Consider the following 18,248-nt stretch of genomic DNA (forward strand, 5'->3'; position numbering starts at 1 on the left):
ATATATGTGACTTCCTGTAAAATGTGTTAAATTATACTTTTTGGGGAGCAAATATCTCTAAATAAAATGTATGTAATCGTAGTCTTGATCACATTTCCCACAAGCGTGTCTTGTAAAAATTCAAGCGAAAGGAGTCCAATGTGAAGGTAAGGAAGTCTTGAAAAACAGAAGTCGGACAACAAAGAGAGGAAGAAGGTCAGTGGAGATGTGACAGGAGAGCAAACAAGGACTGAAGGAGAGAAAAATAGAAGATGATAAGTTGACTGAATAAAATGAGACTGGAAAGGTTGGAAGGACTGTGAATAAAGGAAATATTATTGAATCAAGGACAATGAGTCAGAAAAAATGATAAGTTGTGAACGTGTGATGACAGGCCAGAAAAGGGGGACAAGTAGAGAAAAGTGAACAAGGATGGTACAAAAGCAAGAAAGAGAGAAAGATAAGAGGTGACAGTGACAGAAAAAAATGAAGAGAAAGACGATAGTTGGCTCAGATGCTGAGGAGGGGGGGGTGCAAAATTGGAGGATGGGGGAGAAAAGGGGAGAGGGCGCCAAGCCTTGCAACCTCAGGGGTTATTGGGTCGTGGACAGCCAATCTCTCTCGGCTTAATCAACAGCAGCAGAGGTGATTGCAACACCGCAGGGGGGCTGCTGGGAGGGGGGGGGGGGGGGGGGGGCTTGGAGGGAGTTGAGGGGGAGGCCAACTGATAGAAATGAATGGGAAGGTGTGGAAGGCAATGGAGAGGGAGATGGGGGGAAGATTGGTCAGACAAAAAGGGGAGAAAAGAGGAGAGGTGGAAGGAGAAAATGACCACGCTTAGAAAGGAGGAAGAAAGGGAGGATGAGAAAGAAAATGAGGAAAGTAACAGGACAAGAAGATGTTTGGAGGAGAGAGGAGAATGAATATAGTAAACAGAAAAATGTAATACAAGAAGGAAAATGGCAGAAGGGCGGAGGAAGGAAGTGAATCCGAACAAAGGAGAGAGAATCACAACATGGAGAATTGCGATTTGTTTCCTTGCATCAGCCATCTAAACAGATGACTTAGCAGATGCTGGCTGACCAGTGTGGAGAAACAAAACAAAACATACAAGCTATCGTATAGGATTAAATGGAACAATCCTAAAAATGGTTCAGGTCCTACTTTGGAGGAAATGAGTTACGTTGTGACCACGGAAATTTTGGATCAGATCAAATGGCCATGACGTGGCGTCCCACAAGGGTCAATCATTGGTCCTCTTTTGTTCCATCTGTATGTTACTTTCGAGTGAAATGCTTCAGAATACCAATGTTTGCTATATTTATCAATGTCTCCAAATGACAGTAGTTCAATTAACAGGTGGATGAACCAAAATCTCCTTCAGCTAAACTAAAACAATAATTAGGTAGCTGCTTATCCATACAGGAGACTCTATAACGTCTGACTGGCCTTCCTCAGAAGTGCATCAAAAAGCGGCAACTCATTCAGAACGCTGCAGCTCGGGATTGGTTGTATTTTTAAAATTCCAGTCAATTGAAATGACTTCTTTCACAATCACCAGAAATTACAGATTTCATATGACGTTTTGCCATTTATTTGACTATACAGGAAGACATGCTGACACCCCATGACTCAATTATTCTTTTACACAATGCAGAAAAATGTAATAGAACAAATCAAAAGCAAATAAATAAATGCAAACACTTGGGGGAAAACAATCTCAAATTTAAAGTAATTCTACTCAATGCACTTTGCACTGCAACATTCGGCAGCAGATACGAGCGAACCCCTTTTAACATTGTTTCTCCCCTCAATTGTGCGCTGCAATCTAGTGGTATGACTTGTCCTGTTGAACTTAGCTTATTTTTTAGTACATAGCACATCTTCTATCTGTAATTAGCTGCGCACAAACATTGCTTTAATTAGTCTGGAAACTCAAAAACAATGTTGATATTGACATATACAACCTCAGTTGTACATACAGACATGAGTGTTTAAGGACTGTTTTGTTTTATTATTTTTTTAGCAACCTTATCAAACTTTTGGAAGTGCGGGCATCTATGATTTATGCAAAGAGAGAATTTTTGCTGTAAAGTGCAATTTGGGATGCATTTTAGGAGGAGGCAGTTGATACCGAGTATCAGTGCTTACGAAAGGTGCCAAAAGTGAAACGTGGAACTTCAATGTGGTTCAAAATCCCTTAGACAAGAATGTTACTTATTTTAGCATCAATCTGTAAATGTTTAGACATGTCATTTGATAAGGTCGCTCTTCTCATGACTAATTTGTAAAAATCTAAATACAAAGAAAATCTCATTCACAAGAGAAAAAGGCACATTATAATGGCAACATGGATGGGGGGGATGCACATGCTCAATTGCAGTCTCGCGACAAGAAGCAATTTTCTTACTAGCAAGAGTTGTCCCTTTTAAACATAATCATGAAACGGTTGACCTCGAAAGAACCTGCTACCAAGCATGGAAGTTTAGAAAAATCTGTAGAATGTACTAAACAGCAGTCAAAAAGTTCAGCAGTTATCTCAAGGATTGAGACGAGGATGTTTTTGAAGCGCATCATTTTGATTAACACTTTTACGCCAGCCCGTCTCGACGCTGCAAAGGAAAACATCGCAACCTTTCGACCGTGCTCAGTCAGCAGAAAAACAAAAAGGTGATGATGGAATGTAAGAACAAACCTTTGCAAAAAAAAAAAAAAAGCCCAAAAGGACTTAAGAGTATCACTTCTTAAAATTGGGTAGACAATTTACAATTGACTGCCTTTTTTAATTTTTTTTTTTTTTATTTGAATGCATTTCACACCTTCCCGATTCCACTAAACAAAAAGACCAACAAATTGTTCCTGTGCAAACAAAAGACAACCTGAAAAAAAATATGAGATGCTGACAGAGCTTCTTTCAACATCTTCCTCTTGACATTTTTTTTCCCTTTAGAAGGTACAAGTCTGTATGAACACCTCGTCCTTCATTCGATGTTTTTTTTTTTTTTTTCTTCACATTGGACAGTGCATGAGCCGAGCGCACGGGTGCACAATGTGTGTCCGTGCACGCGGCATGTTCTACGACAGTTTCTGGCTGGCGAAAAAGGCCTTGGTCTCTCCGCAGGTGGGATTGGTGCATAGCGGGCAGCGCAGGGTCAGCTGGCGGGAACAGGGCTCCTTGGACTTCAGGTGGGACTGCACCAGTTCTGCCAGAGCCTGGACAAGACAACCAAACTTGATTTATTTATTTTAATGGATGACTGCCATTTATTTTGCCACTTCTACCTTGCTAGTATACTAAATAAGAGTGTGACAGCAGTTAGTCAGATCAAATAGCAGCATTGTGGAAAGTATACAGTGAACAGCCTCTAAACGGGTTTTTACAGTACCAGTAAGAGTACTCAATTCTTAAGTAGTCACCAAATACCAATACTACAAGTACACAAAACTCCAACTCAAGACAAAAATGATAGTTGACTTGCGGTTAATCGGATATTTTTTATAGCCCCCATTTTCAGTAGTGAGTACCCCATAAAATTATTTACCGTAATTATGCTGCTATTTTGTCCTTTTTGGTAATATTTGAGTAAATATAAACAGCATCGTCTTTCATTCAACACAATATATTACATTTTTAATCAAAATAGAGAATATTTGGTAAATTAAGAACCGTGTACCACAAGTTTAAAATTTATTTTTGATATTTAACTTTTTTTTTTTTTTTTTCTCGTTACTTGTCTGCAAAGCATGTGTCTCATTTCTCCTCCCTCTGTACACATGCACTCGCAGGAGAAGTAGAAAACCAAGTTAATTGAATTACTGTAATTTCAATGAAGCTTTTGTTGAAGGAACTAAGCAAGAAGAGCTCATTAAGGTCACAGACAGTGTTGGTGTTATTGAAGGTGGTGGGGAGGAACAAGTTTTTTTTTTTTTGTTTGTTTTTTTAAGCGACCTCTACTTTGCTGAAATTCACCTATCACTATTACCCACGAAAAGTGAGAGAATACTTTGTAGCATTTTAACTTAAAATTGCATGAAATTGATGGCACTTTTCTATTCTTCTAATTTGTAATAGCTACTTCCTGATCACAAAATGGCCACAAGAGATGGCAGCCGATAGTGGTATCGGCCACCGTTGCGAGTACAGATACCTTAAAATAAGGCTGGTATTGGCACTGATTGTCATGCAGGAGTAATGTTTGGATCTTGTCTCATGTCTGGGGTCACGCCTGGGTTAAGTTTGAGTAGCGTTCATGACCGTGCGCCAGAGTTCACGACCCGTTACGCATCTGTTTTGGTATTGATGTAACAGCATCCAGTTTCAACTAGTTTTAGGCTATATGGTGTCAAGGAACTTTTATGCTATATGATGTTTGTTGATCTGTAATTACGGAGTCAACAGCCAATCAGAGAATTCCATGTCAGTACTAGTACTCACATGTCTAGCCACAACCAATGAGATTGATTGACTGTCTATTTAAGGGTCTGAGAATTGTGTGTGTTCTGCCGGATTATTGCGCAACTGTTCCGATGTACAACTCTCTTAGGTTCTGCCTCTCAATATGAATAAATAGATAAAATCTTATTTGTGTCACAACACTGCACACAACACTGATATCCGGTATTGATACTTGCCCATCTCTAGTCTTAACAATGATGCTAATTTCCATTAGCCTGCTTTCCATCTATTGGCTTTTTCATGAGTACAATGACACGATCATCACACAGACACGCACACTTGAGGTCTCGAAAAATAAACAAACATTCAGGGGCAACGGAGGAGAAGTTATTCAAAAATGAATACAATATAGAAGACATGCTCCTCCTCTGCTATTGATTTACACACACATGTGCCTGCCATGGGGTCTTCTGAGCAAAAGGCGGGCTTGGCCAGCCAGACAGCTGGGCAGTTCAGTTCTACTGTAGTCAGCTCTTAAGATTCCCATTGATCTGTTCCTTGCTTTAATAAACCTCTCTCTCGCTCACACACTCACGGGCGAGCACACACAAAATACAACACTCAAAGAACTATTAGAGTTGGAGCTGTTAGCTGTTGTAGGGCAGACAGTAAAAGGAGGCAGTGGAGTAGGTAGAAGTGAGGGATAGAAAAAAAAGAATGGAAGAAGTGATAAGCGAAAGGCAGAAGATAGGAAAGCGGGTAGAGGGGCGGGAGGCAATCTATTTATTGACAGCAACCTGCTTGGAGTTTACTTATTCCACAAAACGGCCTGCTGTGGTCTCCTACGTGACTGTCTTGCCCCCACCTCCTCTCCACATATTATGAACATACTTGCTGCAAGTCATACTGTACATGTGAACTAGCCATTAGCAATTTCAGATAATGGGAAAAAAAGTGGTACAATTATCTAGTAGGCTCATACAATACTCAACTCCAGGAGTAAAATGGCTTTAAGAAATTGTATTTATCTACATAAGTAGCCCCATAAACAAGTAATAAGTAGTAGTAAACATGTGCCATGGCTCTCTGACTAAATAGTAAGCTAGCGGTAATTCGCGGTTAGCCTCAAGTAGCTTTCGGCTAACGTCCGAGTCTGCTCGCTTCTACTGCCCATTTGCGAGCAGTGATGCATTATTTTAATTAGAGATAGACAGATATGTTTTTTTGGGGCCGATATGATACCAATTATTAGTATTCAAGGACGCCGATAACCGATATTTGAAGCAGATATTTTTCACTAAAAGGGAAAACATTGTCATCAAAAAATGTAAGAAATACAAGATCCAGGTTTTTTATTTTTATTTTTTTGAACAACGTTTAGGGTTCATAAAATATTGGAGTAAAAAAATCTTAGTTTTACAAATCTTTAAAAAAAAAGTTCAGGAATCTTCCAGGGGCAGTAGTATGTCTTCAAAAATTAAATACAAATTTTATAGCTCCCTAAATAAAGTTTTTCAACATTTCAAAAAATCTGAAGGATTAAAATTTTTCTTATCTAATTTTAATTTCAAAGAAAGAGTACACAGGGTTAAATAAATAGTTCACTGATTTCCCCCCAAACACTTTTTAAAATGGATCTCTTATCGGCCGTATGATTCTTCAAAATGGCCGATGCTGATATTCGTCACAATGCTATATATCGGCACAGCCCTAATTTTAATGGTGCCACCAGCTGAAAAAACACTACATTTTAATTATCGACCAAGTATTTTTTGGTCATTTTCAAAACGTTTAAGCAATGTGAAGTAAATTAGCAAATAAAAAAATAGACAATTGTCATACATTTCATGCAATTGTAACGAAAAAGGCTATATTGGCATGTAAAGGTCTTTTTTTTTTTTTTTTTTTTATTATCCTCTCATTGCTTTTTGGGGGCCATTCTATGTATCAAAAGTATTATTTTGTATTGATACACGGTATTGGTATCTGTAACTACTCAAGAGTTGAGTGTTTGTACTATCGGCCTGAAAAAAGTGGTATTGCATAATGCATATTCTATTTCTAATTGCTTTGTGTAGGAGAAATGCAAAAGTGTTTGCTTAAATATGAGTGCGTGGGTGCGTGTACCTTCATAAATAGAGGATTCCCATTCAACGACTCTGCTCTTCTGAGGTTCTCCACACCACACTGACATACGGGGGGGAAACAACATTCAAATCCAAATCAGATTAAAAATCTAAACCAGTAGAATAACAGACTGGTAGTTTATGAATAAAGATCTAGTTGCAGCCAATTGCGTGTGTGCCTTTGTGGCACCAGTCACATTGATCTGCGGTCACCTTGCCGGTGCCTGCCGACAGACACGACACGTCGTCTGCTGGACATAGACAGAACCTAACACACATCCTGAACAATTTATCTGGAGACCAGCGATGTTACTTGATCCTGTAGACAGCAGAAGGGTCCAGACCAGACTGACCCACCAAAAACGACTGCATCTAGTATTTTCTATGCCTTCCATGACTGTTATGGAAAGCAACATGTCTGCTATGTCTGGAATTAACACGTTATCAGTCTTCTTTTTCTCAGGGTCTACTTATTTGTGCTGAATGTTGTTTAATAAATTTCACACACTTGTGGGAGTACTTTGTCATAATTAATTGTATGATTTCCATTGTTAACTCACAATTAATCGCACACATTCTATCTACATTATTTTTCAAATTTGTTCGCTAACATAAAAGTAGACAAATACAGTTACCAAATACAAATCCTGGTTATGGTAATTAATTCAGAGTTATTTGAAGTTAAAATATATAATTAGTTAAACAGAGTGTGAAATATTGAACCAGATTTGTGTTGCGGTAATTTTCGGCCACTAGTGGGCATTAGAGTTTTATGTTGGATGTTGGTGACAGAAATAGTACATTTTTCCTTTTCAAATTTAAAGCAATTGGTATTTGGAGTATTAAGCAACTAGTGGACTCCAGACTATTTTGTTAATTGTATATTACAACTAGCCACAAGTTACCATAAAATTAAAAGACAATAATAATAATAATAATAATAATAATAATAATATTAAGATGGACTGTACTGTAAAAAACAAGTGTGATATTGATTTGTGTTGGTCATATTTCTGCCAGTAGATGGCATAATCGCATTTATAAGACATTGGTGACAGCTCAGTGCATTTGTCTTTACATATTAAGAGCCATCTAATCTTGAACATGAAGCAATGTGACATTATACACATTTTTAAAATTGTAAAATACAATTTTATAACCCCAGTCTCCACAAATATATGCATTATTCTGAAATTTATTGCTACTAATTTTTTTTTCTTAAATCGCATTTATTGTTGCTAGAGACTTTGCACAAAGTTGTGAGATAAAGCATGAACAACAATGTTTTGACATCAATTGTATTTATATTTTTAATGCCTCTAGGCATCTTACTCAATGCTTTTTAATGCCATTTAAGTCTTTAATTTTAGCCAAATCCATTTGATGAATTGTAATACTTTCTATTGACCCGCTGAAACCTTCGTTGTATTATTTTATTCTGCCAAAATATTAATACAAAAGGTTAAGGTAGTTTTGTTATTAAACTTTGTTTTGTGTCTTTCATTATTCATTTATGTACTGGTATATGGTATATGTTGACGCTATGACAATATGCTGATATTTTGTATTTATTTATTTTTAGTTTGGACCAGAGGAGGAGCCGTATTTCCAAATTGACTCTTGAGCTCGGGAAAAAAAAAAAAAAAGTTGAATATCCACTTGGTGAGTGTATTAAGTATCAACTGTTCCTAAAAAGTAAAATGCTGATCTTAATTAGTAGTTTAATCTTCCATAATATCCAGGCAGACTGTGTAGTATGATTTTTCTTCTCACCTCCTCACCCAGCACCTGTCCATACTCGATGTCCAGCTCGTGTAAAGTCTCGATGTGGTCGGAGGTGAAGGCGATTGGCACGAGCAGAAGGTTCTTCTTCCCCCTTTCACAAAGGCCTTTGATGACTTCGTCCGTCTGGGGGCCGAGCCACGGCATGGGCCCCACCTGAGGGACGGAACACAGGACGTGATGCATTCAGTTCAGCGAGGTGGGAGGGGGGCGACTCACTGGTGCCGCTATGGCTCTCTCTATTACATAGACAAGTGGCTCCATCTTGAGGTGACAAAATACAATTCATCAACTTGGAGAGGACAAAGTTTTACTGAATATGCAATATGTGAATAAAAATAAATAAATAAAAAAAAGTGTTATTTTAAACAGACATTAATGACTGTAAATTAATAAGCACCTACTGTAAAATAGAGCACTAACACCAAAAGCAGGATTTTCATAAAAGGTTCATTGGTCATGTACATGTGCATGTTTTCAGTGGGAGAAAAAAATAAATAAAATAGTTTGTTCTCAAATGCTGGGTTTGCATTTGTAAAAAGAGGTTTACGATAGGGATAGACCGATTATCAGCCAGACTGATTATTGGCGCCAATATTAAAAAAAAATGTGATGGTCGATAATAAATCAATTTAAAACTGTTAATTTAAGGGAAGTATTTATTTAAATTAAATCTGTTAATTTTATATGGGATGCTGACCCTGGAAACTGTCTGCACCTTCCATTTTTCTTTGAAACTAAAAGTGAGATAAGTGAAACTTTTACATTTCAGATATTTTGAAAGTTTAAAAAAACTTTACTGTCGAAAACAATAGCGAGCTATTTTTATTAATTTTTTTTTTTTTTTTTTTTTTTTTTTAAACCTGCTAATGACCCAGGGAGGTCCTTGAATGTTTTTTCGAATTTTAAAACAAGAAAAAAAAATATATAAATATTTTTGTAAATCTTAATAGTTATTCAATAACATATGTTTGAAAAATGAATAGCTTGTATTTATTTTTTATTTTATGCTAATATTTTCCCTTGTAGTGTAAGTGAATATCGGCTTTAAATATCGGTTATCAGCCTCCTTGACTATTAACTCATTTGCTCCCAATAACTTATAAATACGTTTTTTTAAGTGCCCCAAAGACGTGTTTATACGTTTTTTTGTTTTTTTTTAAAATAAATATGCTAGAGCATACAGAAGGCTTTGATGTAGCCTCTCAACTGCAAAGAACGCTTGCAGAAATTGTAGTTATTACACAAACGGCCAGCAGGTGGCAGCAGAGTAAAGGAGATCAACCAGGGCCATGTTGGAAAATAACTCAATCACTCACAATTCTAAATAGATTTGTGAAAATTTGTTAAACTTAGCTATATTCTAATGCTAATTGCTGCAAAACGGGAACAGGTTGAAATATACTTTTTTTTCCTGGTGAGAGAAGAGACTTTCTTTTGGTAGGTTCCATGTTTTTATAACAATAGTTTCTGCGGGCCTTGCAAAAATCAGTCAAAATCCAGTAAAACAGCCGAGAACGAAGGGGGTTGTTGCTGTGAAAATGGCTTGGAACGAATGAGTTAATAGTTATTCAATAAACATTCTTGCAAAATGTGAAGTTTTTATTTATTTTTATTTTGATGCCAATATTTTCCCTTATAGCGAAAGTGAATATCGGCTCCAAATATTGGTTATCGGCCTCCGTGACTATTAATAATTGGTCTGTATCGGCACATCTCTATGTGTATCTCGAGTTTACAATATGTCTGTTTCATGCATTGCTCGGGACTTTGCCTCATGCCACACAAAGAGCACCATTAGAGGGAGCCGCGTACCACTTGACACTTTTGAGAATCACTGTGACCTATTGCATGTTCTAATGCTAAACTGTAGGTTACCACTAGATTCTTAAGCGTGTGGATGTTTACCCTGGACTGCCACACTAGTCTGTAAGGGTTACAGTGTCCAAGTCTCTCCATAACTCTCTGGACTGTGGCACCCACTTCCTGGGGGTAGGGGTCACCTCTGTTTACAACCTGCACACATTACACAACAGGAGCGCTGTCGGTACGTTTGGGGAGCAAACGTGTAGAAATTAGGTTGAAATATATATTTCAATTCACTTTACTGTACGATAAACGTTTTCAGAATGAGTCCGTAATAGTCGATTTGATATAAAAATAGCCGGACAGGCAAAATATCATGTTGCACTTACAGCCATAGGAAGTGAATGGGCTGAGAATAGAATCACGACATCGTCCCTTTTTGCTTCAGGAAACTTCAGCAGCTCATTACTGACGTGTTCTGCAAAACACTGTGCATACGCACACAAAAGGCAATTATTATTCGCAAAAAAAAAAAAAAAAGCAGCGTTCCTCTACTAAAATGACATAATGAGGCTTGCAACCACTTTCTACTAACTCGTTACTATGACAACTTTGTGCCTAAATGAAATGGTTTTAATCATTTGCCCTGTTCTTTCTGCCCCATTAGTGTGTGTACATGTGTGCGTGCGTGTCTAACCTCCACCAGCAGAGGGTGTGTGGGCCAACGGTCAATGACACTCCAACTCATTTTTGGCCTGTCGCCTCGGTTTCTATAGTAACGGTAGATGGCGTTTAAACTGCTACCTGTTTAAAGGACAACAAAGAATCACATTAAGAACACAAATATAGTTTAATATTGCTAATAAAATCTTATTAGTTGTAGTTTTATCACCAAAAGCAAAGCTATTGTTGAATTTATTGTTGATCAGTAATTGGCTGCTATCTGGTGGTGTTAAATTTTTTTTAAATAAAAACATTTCATCAAAACAGAATTTAGCAAAAGGGTGAATATCACCGTAAGGTGCCTTTGAAGCTTCCCCATTTCACGTCCCAAATATTTAGAGATTTTCCATTTAACTTCGTAATAATTGTATGAAATACAGCATATGCTTTAAAAAATGTAAAATGTCAAGCTCCTACACTTAAAAAAAACAAAAACAAAAAAACAATTGTACACAAAAACAACATCATATGCGAGATAACTGACAGGGTGGACAATGACAGGGGTGGGCATTTTTGGCTAATAGCATTTTATGATCACATGGTTGGCTTCCACTTTGCAACATGCTTCAGTCAGCAAGCTTAAAGTATACTGTTAAACAAATGTACTTTGAATTTCTGATTATTTGTTTTCTTTTCTTTTCAATCAACTGGTATTTTCGATGACAGAGTGGACATTTTAAGAACGCTTGACAACAACATCCAAACTAAAGACATATAATATGATTTAAATTGCTAAATGTAAGTGAAAATGTTTGCTCTACATCTAGCTTCAATTGAAGAAAGACAAAACATTGGTCATGGTTAGAGATAGACTTTTTTTTTTTTTTTAAGGTCGATATCAATTATTAGTAGTCAAGGACCCAATATTCACTTTCACTAAAAGGGGAACTATTGCCGTCAATATTTTAGAAAATACAAACTTTGACTTTGTTGAAATATCTTATAGTGTATGTTCTTTAAACAACTTTTCAGATTGATTTGCAAAATGATTTTTTTTTTTTTTTTTTTTTAAATCTTAGATGATAGACATCTTTGTTTTGAAATTCTAGCAAAACCGTTCTGTTTGGCCACCTTTTATTGTAGTAAACCATGCAACACTGCATTAGCGTGGTGCATTATGGGAAAATAAACATGTCAACGACAGACGACGCGCGTCTGTGACCTGTGGTGGAGCAGCTGTACTGAGGATATTGTGTGAAGGCCACTGCTCGGTCCACTCCGTCTTTCTCCATCTCCTCGATGGCCTCCTCGGTCAGCGGGTGGACATACCGGAACCCGATGTAGAACTTGTGAGGGGCTGATGAGAAAGAAAAGAAATGAGATGTCAAGTTAACACTATACGTTTTTTATGGGTATGGAGGACAGGAAGACTGCCTGGGACAAGTTATCCGCAACATCAGTTTTGAATTTGGTTGCCAGTCGTCAGTTTATTTCTAACTGATCTTCGGCTCCAGTTTGTGTTATCAGTGAGGTGTGAAGCAGGCGTGTGAGCGACCACTCCTTCAACGTGGTGCTATCTTCAGTGTGCACCCGAAGACTGCTGCTGATGCAGACAACAAGTCTGAAACTATTATTTCAGTAGATGTAATTTCACAGTCGTTCAACCAACTACTGCAGCTAGTCTGAACCCGAGTTCAAGTTATTGTGGTCCAGAATTTAGCATATAGGGGTGTCAATTTTTTAATCGTAATTAAATCACATGACTTCAATATGCGTGTAGAATAAAATATTGTACAATAAAATATTTTTTGTTTATACATACAAGTGGAAAAAAATTTAATTAATTGAAATATGGCTGCATCTTTTAGTCATTGATACAGTAATTTCATAATAATTCATAAATTTGAGTTAAAATTAAAAAGATGCACTGTAAAAAACAAATGTGATATTGATTTGTGTTGAGGTAATTTTTCTGCCACTAGATGGCATAATTATATTTGGTAGACATTGGTGACAGCTCAGTGCATTTTTGTTTTCATATTAAGAGCTATTTAATCTTGAACATGAAGTAACTTGTGAAATTCTGCAAATTTCTAAAATTGTGAAATTCAACTTGACCCAAATCTCTACAAATATCTGCATTATTATAATATTTATTACTGCTAAATTTTTAAATAGACCTGTCTGCTATACGAAAAAAAATTGTGGCATTAAAGGAACTATAAATGAACTTGTGATTTAATGCACTAATTTTGACAACCCTAATTATATTATATTATATATTAGGGGCGTTTGAAAAAAATCAATTTGGCGATATATCGCGATATTAAATCCTGCAATTCTCGAATGGATTCGATATGTGACTGAATCGATATTAAAACATTTTTTTATGGAAATATTCAACAAAAGGTCTTACTTAGGGTTAGGGTTCACACTTTAAGCATGGAAGAATGTTATATGAATGGAACATAACGCCTTAATATTTTTATTTCAATGCTGTTCAAACATGAAACAGATTGCAACAGATCGTTTGTTAAATACAGATGCTCACTGTTGTAAGACTGAAGTTTTAGATAAATAAATACATTTTCAAACAAATCTTACAGTGCACATGTAGAAGTTTACAGATTAGTATTTTATAAATTTGGGTAAAAAATTTTTTTTTTTTTAAATAAAAAAATAAAAAATAAATAATTTTTTTTATATATATATATATATATATATATATATATATATATATATATATATATATATATATATATAATTATATATATAATTATATATATATATATATAATTATATATATATATATATATATATATATATATAATTATATATAGAATTATATATATATAATTATATATATATATATATAATTATATATAGAATTATATATATATATATATATATATCGCAATAACCGACATAGATTCATATCGGGATTATTCGGTATCGAATCGAATAGTGACATGAATCGAATCAGCAGGTACTAGGCAATTTACACCCCTATTATATATGATATTACAGTATATACAATGTGATATGATATGATGATATACATAAGAATACATGGAGCCTGCTTTTTTGGCCACATGTAAAAATGAATTTCTTTCTTTGGGAACATGATAGGCTAAATGGCAACAGCTTCTTATAAATAAATGAGCTGTATGGCTGCTGGCTCTCACCAGTCTCAGGGCTCATTTCGTCCAACAGCTTGACCATGCCCTCTCCCTGCATGGCGGTCCAGCGTTTGATAGGCGAGCCTCCTCCAATCTTACTATACTGCTCCTGGATCTTTGGCGTGCGGCGCTTGGCGATGAATGGGCCGAGCTTACTGTGGGGCACAGAACGACAATAAATTACACATAATATAATGTACATTACAAACAGTGAATCCTTTCACACTATTGGTCCAAATCGGACATTATAAAAGATGAAATCCACTTTGAGTCACATGAACACAAAACTGCTTTCTGTCTTTCAAGGTTGCATCCTGCGGTCCTGAAATGAACACTGCGTCCAAGAAACACAATCTTGATCAACCTTGAGTTACAATGAGGCACACAATGCAGAGGAACCGTCACCTTGTATCTGTTGTAACTGAATATAAAATCAGTAATGTATTGCGCTTAAAAACATATTTTACAAATGCTTTCGACTACATTTCGTACTTCTGTACTGGCAGTTTCATCAAGTCTGTGTCCATGAAGAGCCTCAACAGGAAGTCGTGTACGTCTTCGAGTTTCTCGGGTCCTCCCATGTTCAGCATTAGGATGCCTGTCTTGGGTTTCCTGCACAACAAGTTCAAAAGCAGGAATTAAAGTGAGTCGATATCATTATATCACCTCCCCAGGAAGAGGAGGGAAAAAAAATAATAATAATAATAATAACTTATTGGTAATATATTTGCATGGTACAATAACTCACAACATTCGATTTAACAAATATTTAAATCGCCACCCAAAAGTTTCTTTAACTGTAAAAAACAATTATATACGTTAAAATTTTCTATTTTTACTTCCTCTCTTGTGTTGCGAAATGAGGTCATCCAACTCCAACCTCCATAGATCCCCAGGTGGGATACAATATAATAGAGGTTTCTTATTGCTTGGGACCTCAGCTACCAACAGACACGTGAAATGACAATTACGCAACTTTGTCTATAATTATCAGAGAAAACTTCAAATGGTGATGCAATCATTTAAAATTAATTTAGTAGTAAAATGCTATTTGTGTGTGTGCGCATGCTTTTCACCTATTGTCTTGTGTTTCTGGCGTCGCGTTATGGGCCAAAGCCGCAACAGTGGCACGAGTCCTCATGCTTAGACTGACACTGCTCCTGGCAACTGCAGAAGATCAAAATAAAATTAATCTGACATATCAGTTACTCAGTAAAATATGTCAACTTACAGCACTTTATAGTCACTTTCTATTTCAAACTATGCATATGGAGAAAACAGTCTTTAAAAAAAAAAAAAAAAAAAAAAAAAAAAAAAAATCCTAAATGGGTGTTGGACAAATATTTCTATGTACGTGGCATAGCTCAAGTGGTAGAGTAGCTGTCTGCCATGTTGAAAGTTGTGGGATCGTTCTTCAAACCTTGAGTGATTTTTTTTTTTTTTTCAATATTTTACCCTCTTCCAAGTGTAAAATTTACTCTGTTTGAAATGGGGGACCTATTCTAGTTTTTAAATAATAATAATAATAATAATAATAATAAAGATTTTTATTATTAAGTGAAATTTACTCTAGGAAATGTACTGTATATTTTGTTTTATGGGACTGTACCAGTGTTAATTTTGACAAGAAATTTCAATTTAGTTTTAGTTATAGTCTTGACTAAAATTAATGAAAGTGTTAGTCGTAATTTAGTCATCCGATTGTACTTTTAATCCAATTTTAGTCGACAAAAATAAAGAGCAATTTTAGTTGACGAAAAAAAAAGAGCAATTTTACTCGACTAAATTGACAGTTTAGTCGATATTTTCCTTCAGCATACATTTCAACTTTTATACAGAAAATTACAACACACCAACTGTAGTTTACTAGAATGCAAGACATTTAATACAACGGTGTCTTTGTTTCCATGAAGCATGTTGAACTGACAATAATAGAACTTAAGTTTTTAACTTTTTAAGTGTTCACCTAAACAAAAAAAAAATTGCATAATTGCTTGACATTAATTTTACAGCTGCACAATGAATGTAAATGTGTTTGAACAATAAATAAAGTGCAGTGAACACTGAACAGTTTCTGATTGGTTCTTCAACTAGCGTTTCGATCCTTCTGATTGGATTGTGTGAATTTTCATCACTGTGATGTTTTCATTTTAGTTTTAGTCATTGACGAAATTGTCAGTTAATTTTAGTTGTCGTTATAGTCTAAATGAATGGCTTCCATTTTAGTTTTCGTTTAATTTTTTTCTGAAAAAAAAAAAAAAAATGTGACGAAAATGATGCCGAAAATTTTTCAGCGATGAAATTATCACTGGACTGTACTGTACAGTACAGGCTTCCCCAATCCTGGCATTCGAGGGCCGCAGTCCTGCAGGGATAATGTTTTCATCCTCCAACACACCTGATTCTAAACATCATGATCGTTATTAGGCTTCTGCAGAGCTTGCTGATTAGCTGATTATAGGTATCAGCTGTGTTGCAGTATGGTAACATCTAAAACTTGCATGTCTACTGCCATCGGGGGACCAGTATTGGGGAAGCATACTACACAATCGAAGAAGCAGACCATATAGCCTGGTGCTTCACACTATTCCTTTTTCAATTAATTGATTTGTCTGGAAGAATGTTTGTCATCACACCCTGGACTCGTTGCCGGTCAATCACAGAGTACACAAACACACAAAAAATGCACACTCACACCTATGGACAGTTTACAATCTTCAATTAGACTCATACATGTTTTTGGAATGTCAGAGGGAGCTGTAATATCCAGAGAAACGTTGTTTTGTTGACTGTTGACAGGCCCTTAGGTGGTGCGACAATCAGCGGTAATTTTTACTTTACTGTTCTACACACAATCTCTGAAAAAAAAAAAAAAACATTTCTCATGCTGCAATACCCTAAAAGGCCGCTAGGGTGCAGATTGGGATTATGCAAGTTTAAAATGCCGAAATTGTGTAACTCAGACGAAATGCGCCAATGAGTAAATTATAACGTTTCTGGTTAAAACAGACAGTACTCAGAAGAGGATATTGAAATCAAGATGTACTTTTAAATTACGCCAAGGTAACAGTGAACATTAAAAACACACTCGTGTTGAGCTGCCGTTAAAGGCAAACTCAATTTGAAGTTAGCGACGAACGGAAATATAAATCTTGTTTACAAAAATAAAACAATTATTAAGAATGGCCTATGATTTTAAACTTATAATAGCGTTGGAACAACGTAAATGGACAACAATGTGAATCACAAAAAATATTTAAAAATAATTAGAGGCCTTAAAAACGTAGATTTACAGAGACGCAAATTACTGTTACAAACATTTTTTTTTTAATTCTGGAAAGTGCTAACCGGAAATAGAGCGTCTTTAACCATTTAACTTGCCACTGATTTATGAAACTGACGCCAATGTCAATGATGTGTAATTTACTCTATGCAAGGCTACACAATTCATTACCTGTAACTCTACCTAGGCTACACCGCAGACGCAACAGTAGTTTACTCCGTTGAAATGTGTGTACATAAATAGCAACTCGTATGTCTATACATAGACCGTCCGCGCTAACTTAGCTCGGTAGTACTACTCACATTGGATCAAGCGACCGGCGTTGCCCAGGACTGTCATTATGACAGTTTCCAATTTTTATGGCCCCTCAAGAAACACGCTGACAAATAAGTCGTGCACTTCTGGTCTCTTCAACTGTTCCCGCGAGTGTTTCCTCCTCCCGCGTATTTCGCCGTCCTATATGTCAACGAGATTCCTTCAGCTATCGCATCCAGCTGGCTGTGTCTCAACAATGTCAAGTTCGGCGGCATGGTTATTACTTCCGGATATTATTTTAACGTAAAGACTGCTCCAAAATGTCTTGTTTACATGTTCTTCGTTATTTTTTTTTTCTCTCCCCCAAATAACGAATGTATATGCCGTACTAACAGGATTGTGTATTCTTACTGTGTAGGTTGAAATTTAAAAGGAAGTGGAAACAAAGTTGCTTAGTATTACAGTTGAAATGAAAATAAATGGAATATTCTACACGCAAAGCGGAATTCTTTTATTGTATTTTAATGGTTAAAAAAAGCACCTGTTCGTTTCGGTTTTTTTTTTCATCTATTGTTTAAACTTTATTTTCCGGGTAAATAGTGTCACTTCCGTTTAACAACGACCTCTAGCTTGACAACGTGATGTAAATCAATTACGTTTTGCTACGTCACCCTACTCCAAAACATAGCGCCACCCTCACTGCTTGCTTGTAGTCGACACGCCCACTGACTTCACAGTTATGTATGTTTACAATGTGGAGATCGTTTGTGTAAATTACC

At 36.2% G+C, this 18,248-nt stretch overlaps 1 protein-coding gene across 1 annotated transcript; it reads right to left on the reverse strand.

Annotated features, from left to right (window-relative positions):
* Nucleotides 1–1,550: 1,550 nt before the first annotated feature.
* Nucleotides 1,551–17,727, reverse strand: fech (ferrochelatase). The gene is made up of 11 exons (XM_077498054.1): nucleotides 17,517–17,727; nucleotides 15,008–15,098; nucleotides 14,424–14,543; nucleotides 13,938–14,086; nucleotides 11,975–12,109; nucleotides 10,787–10,893; nucleotides 10,479–10,577; nucleotides 10,192–10,299; nucleotides 8,275–8,439; nucleotides 6,503–6,562; nucleotides 1,551–3,192 (listed from the first exon to the last, which is right to left on the reverse strand). Exons 1-11 carry the CDS (start codon nucleotides 17,551–17,553, stop codon nucleotides 3,055–3,057), a joined length of 1,209 nt encoding a protein of 402 aa, XP_077354180.1. The 5' UTR covers nucleotides 17,554–17,727; the 3' UTR covers nucleotides 1,551–3,054.
* Nucleotides 17,728–18,248: the final 521 nt, after the last annotated feature.

The sequence above is a fragment of the Festucalex cinctus genome, chromosome 15 (genome assembly GCF_051991245.1).
Source record: "Festucalex cinctus isolate MCC-2025b chromosome 15, RoL_Fcin_1.0, whole genome shotgun sequence".
Classification (NCBI taxonomy): Eukaryota; Metazoa; Chordata; class Actinopteri; order Syngnathiformes; family Syngnathidae; genus Festucalex; species Festucalex cinctus.

Coding starts and splice junctions, on each gene's coding strand:
- fech (XM_077498054.1), bottom strand. CDS start 17,553: ATGACAGTCCTGGGCAACGCCGGTCGCTTGATCCAAT. Junction 12,110..13,937: donor CGAAATGAGCCCTGAGACTG/GTGAGAGCCAGC, acceptor CTTTCTCATCAG/CCCCTCACAAGTTCTACATC. Junction 10,894..11,974: donor GTACAGCTGCTCCACCACAG/GTCACAGACGCG, acceptor TCCTTTAAACAG/GTAGCAGTTTAAACGCCATC.